Below are 12,573 nucleotides of genomic sequence, written 5' to 3'. Positions count from 1 at the left end.
TCTTTCTCGAGAGTCAAATTAGAAATGGAGTTAAATACTACAACTCTGATGTAGTGATAAAAATGATATATTATCTATTAATACCCTTGAGTAACAAAGAATCATCTGTACTCTCTTTCATCATTCTCATAGTACCTTAAGATATGCCACCTTAAGAGATGGCACCTTAAGAGATGCCACCTTAAAGACGTCATCCAGTGATTTTGGAACTATTCCTGCTGAAAAATGATATCCCAAGAATCAACGACAGTGAATACCACACACTAAAGTGTCAAAAAACATGTTTTTAAGCAAAAGAGTGTTTTTTAGACACCTGCAAACTTCAAGGAGTAGGCCATTTTGTCAAAGAGTAGGCCACTTTGTGATTGCATTGGCCTTCCCCCTTGCTTGAGGAAAAATAGAGGAGCGATAGAGAACAAAATAGGAAAGGCCCACCCCCAGCTTGTGCCATGTCATGAGGATACCTGGACCACCTTTTGAGATGTGCCTTTTATTAAGTAAATCAGGTCTTAAATAAGGTGAAAGGGAGACTGGAATAGGACTTTATTATATGCAGTACAGAGATCTGAGGCCCCTCCCCCCAGTGCCTGCAGGGGGCGTGAGCTCATGGTGCATGACGGGGGGAGGAGGGGGGGGGGCTCGTGCCTGTGCATGTGTAGTTATGCAATGGCAGTGGCTTTGTGTGAGTGTGTGTGCGCTCTGTGTGTGTGTCTAATGGTCCGTGCATGTAAGTGTGTTTGTCCCTGTGTGCACGCGCGCATGTCTGTGTGTGTGCTTGTGCACTGTGACTGCTATAATCCTGTACTCTGCTCTAATGCAGGCAGACAGATTATCAGGGATAGGACACTGACAGGACGAAGCAGAGACAGGAATGCAGCCCACAGTCCCAGACCACTCTGTCCATTCAGACAGGATGGGCCCTGGGCTGGGTGGGACAGGTGTGGGGTACAGGGTACAGTGATTGCATCTGATTGCAGCGACAACAACCCGACATACACAAACTTGAGTTCTCAACTTCAGGTTATCAACAGTGTCTGTAGCCATACATTGTCCTCTATGTAAGATTCAAAACAAAGCCCCTTTGAGCAGAGTTCACAGTATATAGATGATATTCAGATTTGTATTTGGTGTGTTTTTTTTTGTCAGATATGTGCTTTTCATATCAAAACATCTAGCCCTGTGAGAGTCATTATGCTATTCACTATGCTGTGGCCAGGGCTTTCTTGGCCACATAGAGATCTATACAGGGCAGGTGCATGTAGGCTGAATGGCTCCCTCAGTGCTGCTTCTAACTGAGGGGCTCTGTCTGTCTGTGTGTCTGTGATCCTCCTCCATACGATGACACAAAAGGGTCTCTGTGTTCAGTGAATTCATTAGCACTAATTGGATAAGTTCTGTGCAACAACAACAATAAATAAGCAACCATATTCCTATGGATCTTCGCGGAAATGAAATGACCTACTGTATCATGTTTGTTTTCTGTTTTCTGTCAATAACCTTTTCAAACAGAGAAAAGAAGATGGTGGCCAGTAATGTCCATGTTTAATGCCTCCTAAAGAGGGATTGTTGTGTCTGACTTGGCTTATAGAGGTCGATAGGTTTTGCTTCACAGCCCAAAAGAACAGCATGGATGGTGTTTTCTGAAGTACCTCCCAAAAGCTGTCCATAGCGTCGTCAGCAGCAGTAGCAGATTCATCGTAGGACCCCGACATTTTCCTGGTTGTGGCAAAGCAGGCTAAACTCTAAATGTGTCAGCAGCAGAGCTGGGTTCCTCATGCACTGGAAGAGAAAGAGAGAGAGAAAGAGGAGAAAAGGAGGAAAGAGTGAGAATGCATAGCTATATAAATGCAATACAGTAGAACATCCTACACACCTAGAAAAAAAGGTGCTATCTAGAACCTCAAACTATTCTCCGGCTGTCCCTATAAGAAAACAATTTGAAGAACCCCTTTTCCAGGTAATGGAATCCAAAATAGTTCTACCTGGAACCAAAAAGGGTTCTCCTATGGGGACAGCCAAAGAACCCTTTTGGAACCCTAAGAGTGTACAACATTCATCATTTACATGATGTGATATGATATGATATACAATACTTGGGCTCTCTATGGTATTCAGAAACCATGTTTTCCATAACCACTCAATGTGCAGCACCGATGAAAGGCTTCCTTTGGAGGCTCTGAGACAGCTCTAATAGTAAGGTAAAAATAGTATTCTGTCCCAAAGAATACTGCTCCCTGGCCCCGGGGAACAGAAAGGCCATTTTCCACACGCCTGTCCCAGAAACCATAGCACAGACACCACAGGGCACACAGCATCACTGTCATCATGGAGGTATGACACTGCGTTGTACTACATAGTAGCTAAGCATAAAGTGTTCCTCTACCCTGACATACTCCATCTGGAAGACTGCAACACTACACATTCACTGCACACAGACGTGTAGGCATACTAACACATGCATGTGTGTTAGTATGCCTACATGTCTGTGTGCAGTGAATGTGTAGTGTTGCAGTGACTTGGCTTATAGAGGATGCCAAAGCATGCAAGGCTGAGCACATTGACACACATGGACACACACATGGACACACACAAGACACGCACACCTGGATTTCCGTTTGGAAAATGTGGCGCCAGACAATGTGCCCGGGAAGATCTTAATTTACCTTCCATTTGAGAAATTTACCGGACCCATATGCACTGGGTGCATAACCCATTAGTCCGTCCATCCACAGAGCTCAGAATTATAGAAATCCCATTTAGATTATGGAAATGTTTCTAACAGAACATGCAACTCATGTAATGTTGCAGCCAATAAAACGTCCTTTTCAAATATTCGCCAAAATACAATTTGCGGGAAAACACCATTCTAAACAGCATACATGACAGCGGTTCCATATGTGACATACCAGGGAATCTGACGATGCAATCAACTAGGTTGGGCTGCTATTATGACTAGGATTCTACTTTCGGCTTCTGGACAACGGAAGAAAGATGGTATTAAAACCAATAGAACAGAAAAGAAATGGCGGTGGGTCCAACAGGGAAATCAATTAAAATACATTTGACAAAATAATATAATTACTCCTGTCTATACTAAAATAAAGAAATAATGAAAAATACTTCACCAGAAAGCAAAGACTTAGCAACGGAAGAATCATCATTAGCTTATTATTATTTATTTTGGGCTGTGGATTGTTTCAAATCACAAGCTCGTAGGCCTATGCCTATTTGGAAAACCCCCAAATTGGGCAGCTCGCGTGGCAATAGGCCAAGTTGATTATTTAGCTGTGGCTGTCAGTGAAAAGTATCTAAAATATGTCTGAAGATAATGTGGATTGAGTATAATTTAAAATGTTGAGACAAGAAGGGAGGGGTGTGTGGCAAAGATACAGACGAGTCTCTCTCCAGAATGGCTCTACTGTCTCTTGCCAATTCCTTGTGATTGTCTCCACCCCCCTCCGGGGGTCACCCATTTCCCTATTACCCTCAGTGTATTTATACCTGTGCTCTCCGTTTATCTGTTGCCAGTTCATCTTGTCTAGTCAAGTTAACCAGCGTGGTTTTTCTGTGCACCTGCTGTTTCCAAGTCTCTGTTTTTCTAGTCTTCCCGGTCCTGACTTTTGCCTGCCCTGACACTGAGCCCGCCTGCCTGACCATTCTGCCTGCCCTGACACTGAGCCCGCCTGCCTGACCATTCTGCCTGCCCTGACCTCGAGCCTGCCTGCCACTCTGTACCTCCTGGACTCTGACCTGGTTTATGATCTTTTAACAGTCCTTTGTTTTATAATAACTATCAGAGACTCGAACCATCTGCCTCCAATGTCGGCATCTGGATCTCACCCTGTATCGTTATGGAGACTGCGTGAATCAGGCCTTCATGGTCAAATTTCTGCGAAGAAACCACTACTAAAGGACACCAATAAGTAGAGACTTGCTTGGACCAAGAAATAAGAGAAATGGACATTAGACCAGTGGAAATCTGTCCTTTGGTCTGAGGAGTCCAAATTTGAGATTTTTGGTTCCAACCGCAGTGTCTTTGTGAGACGCAGAGTAGGTGAATGGATGAACTCTGCATGTGTGGTTCCCACTGTGAAGCAGGGAGGAAAAGGTGTGAGGGTGCTTTGCTGGTGACACTGTCTGTGATTTATTTAAAATTCAAGGCACACTTAACTAGCATGGCTACCACAGCATTCTGCAGCAATACGCCATCCCATATGGTTTGCGCTTAGTGGGACTATCATTTGTTTTTCAACAGGACAATGACACACCTCAAGCCAGGACCTGGTTTATTTCATAACCGTTATTTATGAGATTTGACTTTGAATTTGTCATTTGTTTGGAGTGCTCCATGTGAGCAATGAGCATGTGTCTGGTTTCTCTTTCCTGATAATGTTGAGGGAGTACACCCACCTGAGCACACATACGAGGTCCTGGCCTGCAGTGTGGAAATGTAGGGAAATGTATATACAGTGGGGAGAACAAGTATTTGATACACTGCCATAGTGTGTTACTAATGGTTTTCTTTGAGACTGTGGTCCCAGCTCTCTTCAGGTCATTGACCAGGTCCTGCCGTGTAGTTATGGGCTGATCCCTCACCTTCCTCATGATCATTGATGCCCCACGAGGTGAGATCTTACATGGAGCCCCAGACCGAGGGTGATTGACCGTCATCTTGAACTTCTTCCATTTTCTAATAATTGTGCCAACAGTTGTTGCCTTCTCACCAAGCTGCTTGCCTATTGTCCTGTAGCCCATCCCAGCCTTGTGCAGGTCTCCAATTTTACCCCTGATGTCCTTACACAAGCTCTCTGATCTTGGCCATTGTGGAGAGGTTGGAGTCTGTTTGATTGAGTGTGTGGACAGGTGTCTTTTATACAGGTAACGAGTTCAAACAGGTGCAGTTAATACAGGTAATGAGTGGAGAACAGGAGGGCTTCTTAAAGAAAAAGGAACAGGTCTGTGAGAGCCGGAATTCTTACTGATAGGTAGGTGATCAAATACTTATGTCATGCAATAAAATACAAATTAATTACTTAAAAATCATACAATGTGATTTTCTGGATGTTTGTTTTAGATTCCATCTCTCACAGTTGAAGTGTACCTATGATAAAATGACAGACCTTTACATGCTTTGTAAGTAGGAAAATCTGCAAAATCAGCAGTGTATCAAATACTTGTTCTCCCCACTGTATATATATATGTTTTTACATCAATTGCAAATGATAACATTAAAACTATAGTTCCTCACAGTAAGCTATTTGAAACATCTTTCCAACAATCTCCCTCTCAGTAATCCCCAATCCTCGGGGTGATATAGCAATGGAAGTTAAAGGATTATTTTGGCTTTTTTTCCCTCCCGGTCATTTTGGCCAGCAACAGTTTTTTATTTATCGCCTTTTCATTTCTTTAATTGGCCAAAAGCCGGCTATTGCCGACTAATGGAAACCCTGATGCACACACTGTATCCCCTTTCTCTGAAAAGTCTACAAGAAGTTATACAGCCCAGATATCAGACAGTAAAAGAGACCAAAATAGACATTTATTTCACATTAACATCTAGTGTAAGTTTATACAACTGTAGGTGCCCTCTAACAATGTGATTCAACTGCCAATTACTTTGTAAACCTTTCCACTTTCTAAAAAATATAGTGCTTCCTGGCTTTCCTCCAAGATTTGAGATGAATAGACGATTAGTATCTATTCCTTTGACGGCTGGTCGATGTTTCCCTGCGAATAATAAAATAGCACAGACTATTCTTGTATTGAGCTCTAATTGAAACCTAATCTATTTTGCTCTCCTTTCCTGTCTCAATGAACTATTTATTAGTGGCACCTCCTTCAGGCCTAAAAGTCTCCACAACTACCCAGTGCAAAATAGCAAGCACATGGAGGGATACACTACATAAAACAACATTAAATGGTCCCTAAACAAGGAAGGAAATGGTCTTAAAGACAAAATCCTGAGCATGTGTGCCAGCCCAACAACAGCACCAATACTTGGTCTGAAACAGAACAAGCTACATAACAAGCTTTGGTTTATTTACAAATCATAAATGACAAAACATAAACAATGGAGCAATACAATCTCGGATTTGGGTTGATCGTAGAGTAAGACACTAAGTTAGCAAGCCATTTAGACATGATATTTGTCTCCGGTGATGCTCCCTAAGAGGACAGAAGTAAAGGTGGCGTGTCTGTTCGTTCTTCGGCTGTCTGCCATCTAGCATCTGTGTCACAGGGAATCACCAGGTGAACTGACTTACACACTGACCATGTTCAGTAAATCCTTAAAGGGAACAACATAACATTTACCTACATAAGGTGAGTGTTGTGATCAGTTTGAGCCAACCTGACATATTAGTCTCTTTAACACCTTACAGATGAGGATTGGTGGATCTCAGAAGCCAAGTTGTATGCACATGATAGATAACAGCTACACATTTTCAGCCCTAATCTGTTACAAGGTCACCATAATCATGAACAATCTACATTAAGACAGAAATTGTGTGGTTTGTGTGGTTGTGCCTGGGATTCTATAGCAGTGGTTCTTAACTCCACTTCTCAAGTAACCCCAACAGTACACATTTTTGTTGTAGCCCTGGATAAACTCACCTGATTCAACTTAACAGGACTTGGTGATTAGTTGATAAGTTGAATCAGGTGTACTTGTCCAGGGCTACAATAAAATGTGTGCTGTTCGGGGTACTCGAGGAGTGGAGTTGGGAAACACTGGTCTATAGGCTACTTGATAAAGTACGCAATAGAGAGGCAATATAGATAGACAGTGTGTTTACTTATTCAAACACATTTCTGCAGTATATGACCTTGAAGCCTTGATGATGGGCTACTCATCTCAATCGGAACCCTGGAACATTTTGTTCCTTGTGTGATGAATTGTGACTAGCAGGAGCGCCGAGCAGCGCAGGCAGGGCAGCTATACTGCAGATACAGGACAGCAATGTCTGCATCAGCCCCGCAGTAATACAAACACAACAGTTATCGCCACTGTGCATCACACTATCTTGCGTAAACCCAAGGCAGTTACATTACTGGTCAAAGGTTTTAGAGCACCTACTCATTCAAGGGTTTTTCTTTATTTTTACTATTTTCTACATTGTAGAATAATAGTGAAGATATCAAAACTATGAAATAACACATGGAATCATATAGTAACCAAAAAAGTGTTATACAAAATATATTGTATGTTTGAGATTCTTCAAATAGCCACCATTTGCCTTGATGACATATTTGCACACTATTGACATTCTCTAAACCAGCTTCATGAGGTAGTCACCTGGAATGCATTTCAATTAACAGGTGTGCCTTCTTAAAAGTTAATTTGTGGAATTTCTTTCCTTCCTAATGTGTTTGAGCCAATCAGTTGTGTAGGGGGATATACAGAAGATAGCCCTATTTGGTAAAAGACCAAGTCCATATTATGGCAAGAACAGCTCAAATAAGCAAAGAGAAACGACAGTCCATCATTACTTTAAGACATGAAGGTCAGTCAATATTGAATTTTTCTAGAACCTTGACAGTTTCTTCAAGAGCAGCCACAAAAACCATCAAGCGCTATGATGAAACTGGCTCTCATGAGGACCGCCACAGGAATGGAAGACCCAGAGTTACCTCTGCAGCAGAGGATAGGTTCATTAGAGTTACCAGCCTCAGAAATTGCAGCCCAAATAAATTATTCACAGAGTTCAAGTGAACGGACACAACATCAACTGTTTAGAGGAGACTGTTGGAGTCATGTCTTCATGCACGAATTGCTGCAAAGAAACCACTACTAAAGGACATCAATAAGAATAAGAGACTTGCTTTGACCAAGAAACATGAGAAATGGACAGTAGACTGGTAGAAATTTGTCCTTTGGTCTGATGAGTCCAAATTGGAAAGTGTCTTTATGAAATGCGGTGTGAGTGAACGGATGATCTTCGCATGTGTATTTCCCACAGTAAAGCATGGAGTAGAAGGTGTGATGGTGCTTTGCTGGTGACGCTGTCAGATTTATTTAGAATTGAAGGCACACTTAACCAGCATGGCAACCACAGCATTCTGCAGCAATATGCCATCCCATATGGTTTGGGCTTAGTGGGACTATAATTTGTTTTTCAAATGGACAATGACCCAACACACCCCCAGGCTGTGTAAGGGCTATTTTACCAAGAAGGAGAGTGATGGAGTGCTGCATCAGATGACCTGGCCTCCACAATCCCCCGACCTCAACCAAATTGAGATGGTTTGGGATGAGTTGGACCGCAGAGTGAAGGAAAAGCAGCCAACCAGTGCTCGGCATATGTGAGAACTCCTTCAAGACTGTTGGAAAAGCATTCCAGGTGAAGCTGGTTGAGAGAATGCCAAGAGTGTGCAAAGCTGTCATTGAGGCTAAGGGTGGCTATTTGAAGAATCTCAAATATAAAATATATTTTGATTTGTTTTTTAACAATGTACTCCGAGAGTCGGGAAGGAAGTTCATGGAGTGAATAGAGGAGCGGACCGGGCACCTCTGCTAAGGCGCGGGAGCATGATGACCTAGAGGCCGGAGAGAGATCATACGTGACAGTACCGTCTCCCCGGCGCGTTCGCCAACCACAGGGACGATCCTGAGCGGACCGGTCGCCTCCGTTGTTTACTGTTTACTGTTTACTGTCACAGAGTTATTGCCTTGTAGTTTTATGAGCAATAAGACCTATACCATGCATGGTAATCAGAAGTCGTGACTCAGCAAGGCATTACATCTGGTTGATATGCTGCAGACAATGTTTCATCCAGGGGAACCAAGACATTTCACACTTTGACCCGCTGGTCAGGTTCTCTAGATAATCTCAACCAAGCTAGGACCCGCCCATTATTATTGGTGCGCTTCTCATTTCAGTGAGATCATAGGTCCGTCTACCTGTCTGTCAGTCTGGCCCTCCAATTAGCCTCTGGATCCCTGGCTAAGAGGCATGCTGTCCTCCAGAGCCGGCTAAGCCCCTGCAAGACTCTAAAAGCTGAGCTCATGAAGAAACCCACATGGTTCTATAGCGCACACTACTATAATATAGTTATTATACCATAGTGAGGCAGTTTATAAATGTGAATAAAGCTAGATTATGCTTTCAACATTCATTAATTTGGGTGAAGTATGTGAATGTGAAATGTCATAGTCAAACATGCTCCATTTTGCAGGCATTTCCATATATTGAATTATATTGGATAAACACTCAACCACACCTAAACATAACTGCATACTCTTTGAATAAACTGTGTAAAACCTTTGCTTTAGAGTTAAGTTATTTACTGTATTTTTGTGCAAAAACAAAAACAAAAAACATTTTACATTATCAATGCTAATACTGTATATTTACATGTTAACACGCTTGTGACATTGAAAAGCTAACTAAGCACACCTAACCTTCAGCAGCATTACCATTATTGTGAAATAACAAGGGAAAAACAGAACTCATACCATTCCAAAATCATCTTGTGAGACAAGCTACATGGAAGGTTACAGTCCTTTCATGCATGGTTAACCTCTCAAACTATTATAGGGTCAAAGGCTTATTACTGGATCGGTTACTGGCACAATGTTTGTTAATACTAAAGGACAATGTGGACACAAAGGTCCTCAGGGTCAGATGGTCACACTACAGAATGAGAATACATCATCCTCCGGTACTCAGGGTTGTAAAGTGGCATGTGCCAGAAAACAAAAATGATCATCACTTGAGGGAATGTGTACCCCTGCACATTGAATCGGTACCGGTACCCTCTGTATATAGCCTCTTTATTGTTATTTTATTGTGTTACTTGAAAAAAATATTTAAGACATGATTCTCTTACTTAAAAATTTTTTACATATAAAAAAGTTTGATTTAATTTAATTTGGGAGGTAGGGAGACATGCTGCTTAATTATTTTGGTCAATCTGCCAGTAGATTGTCTTCTTTTGCAATGCGTGGTGAGGAGATGAGAAAGACAGAGAATAGCCTAATTGATTGAAACGTCAATTGATGTACAGTATGACAGGTGTCAAATCTAAACATGAAAATAGCTACATCAAAGTTTCAATATGTGGCACATCATTTTCATGTTGCTTGTGGTTTCAAGGCCACTAAATGTGCCAGTCCAAACAGATTCTACTTCTCCTTTTCAGAACAAGACTCAAAAGGTTATTTTCACTTCCTGTACCTAAAACTGATACAGTAAGTTGATCTTAGTATCAAGCCTTTTCCACCATAAAAAATGATTGAGTATCTTTTGCTTAATGAGGAGAATATGCCTATAAAAATGATCCAAACAGTTCTAATAGGCTACTATGTTTTCTTGACAATTTATCAAACCCTATCTCTAATATAAACTTGGTGCCCATATAAAAAACACGACCAGTACACAGTCTCTCCCTTAACCACTAGAGGATAGACGATTTCACCAACTGAAGGCAACTTTAAATGACTTGGATAAGAGACATACATACATCCAAATGTCATATAATTGGGTCCATTAGAGTTTTGATCCAATCCTTGGGCAATTAATGAATCAACGACCTCTCTTGAAGACGTAGCTTGCAGGATATTGCACTGTACAATCAACATACTAGGATCTGTCTAACAGCACAGCCAGAAGGAAATAAAGGGACAGGTCAAAGCCATTATGGCTCAGAAAGGAGCAAGAATATTAATGATTTTCACTTACCCTATTTGCACCCATGAAAACAGATTGAAGGACACTATCAAAAATAAATGTACATCCACAAGCCCCTGTGGGAACCATACACGGGCTACTCCCTCTTCGAGTCTTATTTTGTAGTCCAGATTTGGCTTCTGTTTGAATTCATTAGCAGGGAGAACAGTGGGCTCTGTTGAACTTCTTTGTTTTTGGCCGTCTTGGCCAGACCCAGTGTGAACAAGCCAGTGTTTCTCAATGGTGGACAGATAATCCTGCAATGTTCCAATTGAATGGCTTAGAAGGGGAGGGAGGGTGAAGAAGAGGATAGGAGAAGATAGGAGGAGCAATATAATATACATGCATTGCAGAGTGTGAGAGAGAGGTGGATGCAATGAAAGAGTCTGAGATTACACTAACTACCAGGATGTGATTATGTATTGATAGGCTAGCTAGATAAACGTGCAAGGCATCCCAAACGTGTGTGTGTGTGAGAGAGAGGGAGATATATTGAGGCTGTGCTTGGTGTGTGTGATTGTGTATGCAAAAAAGCAGCATGCAAACCTACTGCCTGAATACAGATGGTATATATGCTTAGATGAGGTGACTGGTGTGGAATAATGAAATAAGGAGTGGTATTGTTAAACATAATGATATATTATCTATGACTTTGTACATTGTGTAGCATGGGAGACCATGTTCATACCTTCGTCATAGGGCTGTTTGTCGCTCTTCTAAAGCCTTGTGAGTGAGAACCACAAAACACTTGTAAACCTATTACAGTAATCAGATTTCAGTCAGGTTCTAACTTTATTCTCTCACACCCTACCATCCCCCTTTCTGACACGTTTTAGAAATGAGGCTGATTACCAAACCAGGTAGCTTACTCAAATACGCCTGAACCCATCTATAACTCACTCTTACCTAAACAATATGAATTCCATAAACATTGGTGGTTGTCATGGCTACTGTTGGACAGAAATACACTCTGAGAAGACCTTCAAGTGAGAAGCTGATAGGGAGGACACTCAAGGAGAGAGAGGAGGAAAGAGGAGGAACTGGAGAGAGAAAGTGATAGGGAGGGGGAGAGTGGGGCTTCTGAAGGAGAGCGAGAGAGTGAGAGCGAGAGAGATAGACAGCGAGGAAGGGAGGTAGGGAGATGAGACTTGGTGGAGCAGGTGCATAGAGCAATGGAAGCTGTTGTTAGAAAACAGTTGGTGAGCGGAATAGAGAGTGCCACCGGGTCAGAGTGGTAGCTAAATAGATCAGGAGAGAGACGTGATTCATCTCCGGGGCGTGCGGGCACTGCGGTTACAGCGGCAGGGTGGAATAAACAGGCTGTTGAATGTTGCTAGGAGACAGACAGAGCTACAGCACTGTGTGCACGGGGCTTGCATCATCACAGTGGAGATGAGATGAGGGTGGGAAGCTGGCCATTATCCACATTCAGGCGAAAACATAAGGGGTGGTTAGGTGGATGAGTGTAGTCAGGTGACTCTGCAACCAACTCCTATAGGGTCTTCTCATATCCATAACAGCACAGCACCTGCACTCCAGTAAAAATGAGCAGACTATCTCGGTAAACGCATCAGGCATTCAGTGGTGTGTGTGGAGGGAGGATGGGTGTTTGTAAAAGATTGTTAGAAAGGAAGGGGCAGAGGGTAAATGTGATGGGGGGGGGTATTGTTGTATTTATCAGTGGAATGTGTTCTACAGTCGGCCCTGTGCTCTGCTCAGCTCGCTGGGCCATGGATTGTGAGACTTAAATCAGAGCTGACATGGCCATCCAGATGGGGAGACTGCAGCAGCATCTAAAAAATAACCTCCCTCTCCCCATGTACCTTCTCCCCTGTCACACAGACAACAGAACATGTTCATAGACTCCCTCTCCTCTATACCTGTACTGCTATACCCAGACAACAGA

The 12,573-nt window shown here is 42.4% G+C and overlaps 1 protein-coding gene across 3 annotated transcripts in view; it reads right to left on the bottom strand.

Annotated features, from left to right (window-relative positions):
• Positions 1-12,573, bottom strand: part of LOC124032054 (protein kinase C and casein kinase substrate in neurons protein 1-like) — a 53,334-nt gene that overhangs the window by 14,196 nt on the left and 26,565 nt on the right. For 2 of the 3 annotated variants that reach the window (XM_046344081.1, XM_046344083.1), the window contains exon 3: positions 1,650-1,779. In XM_046344081.1, coding sequence (XP_046200037.1) covers positions 1,650-1,712 — 63 coding nt within the window. In that variant the 5' untranslated portion in view covers positions 1,713-1,779. Of the gene's footprint in view, positions 1-1,649; positions 1,780-10,679; positions 10,944-12,573 lie in introns of those variants that run through there. The other variant, XM_046344082.1, reaches the window with a different exon arrangement.

This window comes from Oncorhynchus gorbuscha, linkage group LG03 (assembly GCF_021184085.1).
Source record: "Oncorhynchus gorbuscha isolate QuinsamMale2020 ecotype Even-year linkage group LG03, OgorEven_v1.0, whole genome shotgun sequence".
NCBI classification, from domain to species: domain Eukaryota; kingdom Metazoa; phylum Chordata; class Actinopteri; order Salmoniformes; family Salmonidae; genus Oncorhynchus; species Oncorhynchus gorbuscha.
The sequence above is the reverse complement of the archived record's forward strand: the minus strand, read 5'-3'. Positions and strand labels throughout refer to the sequence as shown.